Source organism: Rhinopithecus bieti, unplaced genomic scaffold, assembly GCF_001698545.2.
Source record: "Rhinopithecus bieti isolate Rb0 unplaced genomic scaffold, ASM169854v2 scaffold_30687, whole genome shotgun sequence".
In the NCBI taxonomy this organism is placed as follows: Eukaryota; Metazoa; Chordata; class Mammalia; order Primates; family Cercopithecidae; genus Rhinopithecus; species Rhinopithecus bieti.
In genome coordinates, this window is record NW_016813366.1 from 486399 (window position 1) to 493527 (window position 7129).

General features: G+C 57.8%; 1 protein-coding gene across 1 annotated transcript in view; it reads left to right on the forward strand.

Moving 5' to 3' along the window:
• The window catches only part of NFIC (nuclear factor I C), a 103687-nt gene that overhangs the window by 13695 nt on the left and 82863 nt on the right, over positions 1-7129 (forward strand). Inside the window, 1 exon segment of the mRNA XM_017847971.1 lies at positions 1098-1629. Coding sequence (XP_017703460.1) covers positions 1098-1629 — 532 coding nt within the window.

Here is a 7129-nt window from a genome sequence, read left to right on the forward strand (position 1 = left end):
TTTTTTTTTTTTTTTTTTTTTGACAGTGTCTCACTCTGTCGCCCAGGCTGGGGTGCAGTGGCACCATCACAGCTCACTGAAGCATTAAACTCCTGGGCTCAAATGATCCTCCCACCTCAGCCTCCTGACGAGTTGGGACTACAGGTGCAAACCACCACGCCTGGCTAATTTTTGTTTTTTGTTTTGTTTTGTTTTGTTTGTTTGTTTTGTAGAAATGGGGTTTCACCATATGGCTCAGACTGGGTCTCAAACTCCTGGACTCAAGCAATCCTCCCTCCTCGGCCTCCTCAAGCGCTGGGATTACAAGTGTGAGCCATTACACCCAGCCCAAGCCTAGTTGCAATAGGCGGAGAATAGGTCCACGACATCTTTGTTCTCCCAACCTCAGTTTTACCCGTCTGTACAGTGGGCCCTCCATGAGCTTCCACTTGGCCCCCTTAGCTTGCTCTGTCTGTGTACTGGGGTTCAAGATAGGTCCTCCGTGGTTGGGCAGGGTGGCTCACACCTGTAATCCCAGCACTTTGGGAGGCTGAGAGCCAAGGTGGGCGGATCGTGAGGTCAGGAGATCGTGACCATCCTGGTCAACGTGGTGAAACCCCATCTCTCCTAAAAATACAAAAATTAGCTGAGTGTGGTGGTGGGCACCTGTCATCCCAGCTACTCGGGAGGCTGAGGCAGGAGAATTGCTTGAACCCAGGAGGTGGAGGTTGCAGTGAGCCGAGATTGTGCCACTGCACTCTAGCCTTGGCGATAAGAGCAATACTCTGTCTCAAAAATAAAAAAATAAAAATAAAAAAGATGGTCCTCCACAAACTTCCGCCTTGATTTGTGCCTCTCACGTAGTCTAAGTCTCAGTTTGCTCATCTGGGCGATGGGTTCTCGCAGGTCCCTGATAAGCTTCTCCTGGGTCCTCCTGGCCTTCTGTGTGCCCCCGGTGGCGTGCACTGGTCTGCAGCAACCCCCTGCCCACTTCTGCCCAGCCCCTCCCACTCTGCGGGTCTGTCCAGGGCCCCTCCGACCTCAGGCTTTGGGGCTGGGCAGTGGGTCCGCCCTCCGCGTCCCTGGCACCCCTGACCTCTCGCCTCTCCGGCCTGCAGGATGAGTTCCACCCGTTCATCGAGGCCCTGCTGCCTCACGTCCGCGCCTTCGCCTACACCTGGTTCAACCTGCAGGCGCGGAAGCGCAAGTACTTCAAGAAGCACGAGAAGCGGATGTCGAAGGACGAGGAGCGCGCGGTCAAGGACGAGCTGCTGGGCGAGAAGCCCGAGGTCAAGCAGAAGTGGGCGTCGCGGCTGCTGGCCAAGCTGCGCAAGGACATCCGGCCCGAGTGCCGCGAGGACTTCGTGCTGAGCATCACCGGCAAGAAGGCGCCGGGCTGCGTGCTCTCCAACCCCGACCAGAAGGGCAAGATGCGGCGCATCGACTGTCTCCGGCAGGCGGACAAGGTGTGGCGGCTGGACCTGGTCATGGTCATCCTGTTCAAGGGCATCCCGCTGGAGAGCACCGACGGCGAGCGCCTGGTCAAGGCCGCGCAGTGTGGCCACCCGGTCCTGTGCGTGCAGCCGCACCACATCGGCGTGGCCGTCAAGGAGCTGGACCTCTACCTGGCCTACTTCGTGCGTGAGCGAGGTGAGGTGCAGCGGCCTGAGCGGGGCGGCCAGCGGGGAGGGGGTCTGATGGCAGTGACGCGGCGTGAGGAGGGTCTGAGGGAGGAGGCCAGTGCCTGTCGATGTGATGTGGTGGTCTGAGAGGGGACGTGGGCCTTGGAGAGGGTCTGATGGGGGTGACACGGGGCCAGGAGGGTCTGAGGGAGGAGGCCGGTGGGTATCGGTGTGATGTGGTCTGAGAGGGGAGGCGAGTCTAGGAGAGTATCTAAAGTAGGTGATATGGCACAAGGAGAGTCGGACAGAGGAGGCCGGTGCATATAGATGTGATCTGGTGGTCCAGGTGGGGCAGCGGGCCTGGGAGAGCGTCTGAGGGGGATGACATGGTGCAAGGAGAGTCTGTAGGAGGAGGCTGGTGCATATGGCTATGATGTGGTGGTCCAAGCAGGGAAGCGGGCCTAGGAGAGCATCTGATGGGAGTAACATGGTGCAAGGAGGGTCTGAGCGAGGAGGCTGGTGCGTGTAGATGTGATGTGGTGGTCCAAGGGGAGAGACAGGCCTGGGAGAGCATCTGACGGGGGTGACACGGTGCAAGGAGTGTCTGAGGGAGGAGGCCAGTGCATGCAGGGCCCAGGTAACTGCTGATGGTATGTGGAGGTCAGATGGGGGAGGCAGGCCTAGCAGAGGTCTCAAGTGAGAGGGTACAAGGAGGTTTTTTTGACGGAGGAGGCAGGTGGGCTATGGTGCTCCAGTGGTAGAGGCAGGGTCTCACCCTTACGTCTGAGGGAGGAAGCAGGAAGGCCCTTGAGGTCTTGGGGGTGAGAATGTCCTGGAGGGTCTTGGGTGCAACTGACGGCCTTGCTGGAAGCAGGGATGAGGAGAGGAGCGGGACAGGCCATGCCAGCCCTCCAGGGAGAGCCGGGAGAGTCCAGGCACTGCTTCCTGTGAATGTTTGTTGGTTGATCAACTCTCAGACCACGCCAGCAGAGAGGCCTGATGAGGCAGGCCCTGCCAGCGGGCTGTTTGCCGGTGGTCAAATGCCTGATGTTGAGACCAGCAAGCTTTGCGGGGGTGAGGAAATCCAAGGCGGCTTCCCAGAGGAGGAGGCACAGCTGAGCTCAGCTCTGCAGGATAGCCAGGCTGTAGTGAACAAGGGGATGCCCCAGGGGGCCTGGCAGGAGCGTGGAGATGGGAGGCCTGATGCCTGTGCCTCTGGTCCCGGTGCTAAGAGCAGGGTTGGTCCTGTAGCTTCTTGGCTGTGTGGCCTGCTTGGACTTCAGTTTCTCCTGCCTGCCAAATGGTGGAGATGATCAGAGTCCGTAGCTGGATGGGGCTATGGGAGGTTCCAGAAGATCATGCGTGTAGCCACGTGCAGGGTGTCAGCTGCACCCCAAGACCTGAGTGGGTGCACAGCACCCCTGCCATGCCCACCCAGGCTGTGTCTGGAGCATGCGTGAACACTCACATACCCAGGGGCTGCCAGAGCGTGTGGGATGGGTGCACGCCAGACGCAGACCCATGCAGGTCACCAGCCCAACCCCAGCCCAGGCAGCACTCTATAGAAAGAGGCAATTGCACAGCCTGAGAGGGAGGGGCATTTGCCGGAACAAGGGGGCCTCTGGGACCAGACTGCCTGTGCTCCAGACAAAGCCCTTCTTTTCCCCAGCTGTATAGACACAACCCTTTTCTGTGCCTCAGTTTCCTCCTTGGTGCAATGGGAGTAACCGCCATGCCACCTTCTAGAGCTGGTGCAAGAGTGAGACGGGGTCATGGGCTCCCAGGCTCTATGGTGTGTGGAAGGAGAGCAGGGCAGAGTTACCCAGTGTTTTTTTTTTATTTTTATTTTTTATTTTTTATTTTTTATTTTTTCTGGAGACAGGGTCTCGCTCTGTCCCCCAGGCTGGAGTGCAGTGGTGTCATCTCGACTCACTGTAGCCTCAACCTCCCAGGCTCAAGCGATCCTCCTGCCTCATCCTCCCAAGTGGCTGGGACTACAGGTGCACACCACCATGCCCAGCTAATTTTTTATATTTTTTTAGAGATGGAGTCTTGCTATATTGCCCAGGCTGGCCTCAAACTCCTGGGCTCAAGCCATCCTCCCGCCTTGGCCTCCCAAAGTGTTAGGATTATAGCAGGCAAGAGCCACTGCACCACACCAGTTACCCAGTCTTTTTTTTTGGGGGGGAGATGGAGTTTCACCCTGTTGCCCAGGCTGGAGTGCAGTGATGCGATCTCGGCTCGCTGCAACCTCCACCTCTCGGGTTCAAGCGATTCTCCTGCCTCAGCCTCCCCAGTAGCTGAGATTACAGGCGCCCACCACCATGCCTGGCTAATTTTTGTATTTTTAGTAGAGACAGCGTTTCACCATGTTGGCCAGGCTGGTCTTGAACTCCTGACCTCAAATGATCCACTGGCCTCAGCCTCCCAAAGTGCTGGGATTACAGGCGTGAGCCACCGCGCCTGGCAGTTACCCAGTCTTGATCTTGATTCTTTGACCTTGACTTTAGCATCTTTCTCCTCCCCTACCCCCACCAATGAGCAACAAACCTACTGGGGCTGGCTGTGAGGGGCATTGGGGACGGTGGGGGGCAGAGAGGTGGGCTGGGCGACTGCCTGTTGGGGACAGGAGGCAGGGGCCACCGTGGGGGCGGGGGTGCTCATCGCCACGCAGCCAGACCTCTCTGCCACCACACATCTTCCTCGCCTGGCCCCACCCCCACCTCCTCCACGCTGAGCTGATAAAATTTTGAAGCGAGCTTTCTGCTGCAGTCAGCACAACCTCTGGGCACCTCCCCACCCCCACCCGGCCCCTCCCGCCTCCGCTCAGCAGGCAGGCCTGTGCCCCGGGTCAGGTTGGCCTCTTTGAGTGAGGGCTGCACCCTCCCTCGCCCCCAGCCTGCCCCCTTCATCCCCAAAGGAATCCCTGCTTCAGTTGGCCCCAGCAGGCCACACACCCCCCAAATTGGCCCCAGCAGGCCACAACCCGCCCCCAGTCATACCATCTGCCCACTGCGAGTGCTCCAGCTCCTCATGGGGGTGAGAGCTGGGCCTGGACTCCAACCCCAGCTCAGCTGCCCACTGGCTGGGTGATCTGGGGCCAGTCACTCACCCTCTCTGTGCTTCATTTTCTTGTCTATAAACTGGGGGGCTCAAAAATGGTTGCCTTGTGGGAATGTCACGTGCCTAGGGTGAGGGTTCAGTAAACCACCAGGAGGCACCGTGAAGACCAGGCATTAGGCCTGGGGCTAGGGCCCTCCATGGTTATCGTTACTAACATTATCCTCTTCGGGATTGGTTTGTTTATTTGTTTTTGTTTTTGTTTTGAGATGGACTCTTGCTCTGTCGCCCAGGCTGGAGTGCAGTGGCATGATCTCGGCTCACTGCAAGCTCCACCTCCCAGGTTTAAGCAATTCTCCCGCCTCAGCCTCCCGAGTAGCTGGGACTACACATGCCCACCACCACGTCCGGCTAATTTTTGTATTTTTAGTACAGATGGGGTTTTGCCATGTTGGCCAGGCTGGTCTCCAGCTCCTAACCTCAGGTGACCCACCCACCTCGGCCTCCCAAAGTGCTGGGATTACAGGCGTGAGCCACCACAACTGGTCTTTTTTAGTTTTTGCAGAGATAGGGTTTCGTCATGTTGGCCAGGCTGATCTCGAACTCCTGGGCTCAAGTGATCCTCCTGCCTCGGCCTCCCAAAGTACTGGGATTACAGGCGTGACCCCCTGCGCCTGGCCCATCCTCCTCATTCTGATTATAATCTCCCACTGCCAGGCCTTTCCTTATGCTGTTCCCTGAACATAGAATGTCTTTCCCATATGGAAAACCCCAACTCTGGCTGGGTGTGGTGGCTCACGCCTATAATCCCAGCACTTTGGGAGGCCATGGCAGGTGACTCTCCTGAGCTCAGGAGCTCGAGACCAGCCTGGCCAACATGGCAAAACCCCATCCCTACCAAAAATACAAAAAATTAGCCACCTGCCTGGCTAGAAATTCTTTCCCATTCTCACAGCTGCCCTGTGAGGCAGGGATCATTGCTGTATGCTTTTTTTTTTTTTTTTTTTTCAGATGGGGTTTCACTCTGTCGCCCAGGCTGGAGTGCAGTGGCATGATCTTGGCTCACTGCAACTGCTGCTTCCTGGGTTCAAGCGATTCTTGTGCCTCTGCCTTCCGAGTAGCTGGGATTACAGGCAAGTGCCACCACACCTGGTCAGTTTTTGTGGTTTTAGTAGAGACTAGGTTTTACCATGTTGGCCAGGCTGCTCTCGAACTCCTGGCCTCAAGTGATCTGCCCGCCTCGGTCTCCCAAAGTGCTGGGATGACAGGCGTGAGCCACCATGCCCGGCCTGCTGTATGCATTTTACAGAGGAGGAAAAAGAGGCTCAGAGGAGGGATCTGACCTGCTGAGGTCACACAGCCGAGAGTGGGCCAGGTGGGATTTGGACTCAAGCAGCGTCTACCTCTGCCCTGTCCTTGACACCAGCCTCATCCTCTGTTAATGTCGGAAGAGGATGAGCAGAAATTGTGGTGCGTGAGGGGGCAGTCTGCTGGCATGATGTGGTCACCTTCTGGCACGGTTGTGTGAGGATCCCACAGGCTGAGGTCTTACATAGGGTCCCCAGGCTGTGGCTGGCCTCAAGGCCTCCACGCTGATCTGGGCGGTTGTCACCTTGACAGCAGGAGGATTGGCCACCAGCTTCCTTTTCCGAACCGAGAGTCCCCTTGGCTGTGGAGCGTCCTGGCCCAGCCAGAGTGCAGCGTCTGGCTTTCATCAGCCCTGCTGGGCAGCTGAGGCCCTGGGATAGATGCGGAGGGAGGCATGGGCATAGGGCCTTGGTTGGCCTCTTGGGGTATGCAGTGTGGATGTTGGTGGAGGGGCACCTGCCACAGGGCTGAAAGCAGCCACCACTTGCAGTGTCACAAGCGAGAGAGGGGGTCAGGCGAAGTGGCTCTCTCCTGTCATTCCAGCACTTTGGGAGGCTGAGGCGGGTGGATCACCTGAGGTCAGGAGTTCGAGGCCAGCCTGGCCAACATGGTGAAACCCCATCTCTACAAAAAATACAAAAATTAGCCAGGCGTGGTGGTGGGCATCTGTAATCCCAGCTACTCGGGAGGCTGAGGCAGGAGAATTGCTGGAACCCGGGAGGTTGCAGTGAGCCGAGATCGCGATACCGCACTCCAGCCTGAGTGACAGAGTGAGACTCTGTCTCAAAAAATAAAAATTAAAATTAATAAGAAGAGGGTGTCAGGGAGCAGCAGGAAAACAAAGCAGGGAGGGGCGTGGAGAGGGGCTGGGGGCCACTCTGGATGGGGAGGGCTTCTCTGAGGAGGCATCTTTGAGGTGAGGCTTGAAGGGGGTGGAGCCTGGAGAGGCTGGAGGGAGGGGGCACTGGATGGGTTGTAGCCAGTACGAAGGCCTGGAGCCCAGGAACAGCATGTGGAGCTGGCTGGATGTTCAGGGGGTAGTGAGTGGCGAGGGCTGCTCTGTGGCCTCCCGGTGAGGGTGACCAGCCGGGGGGGGGGGG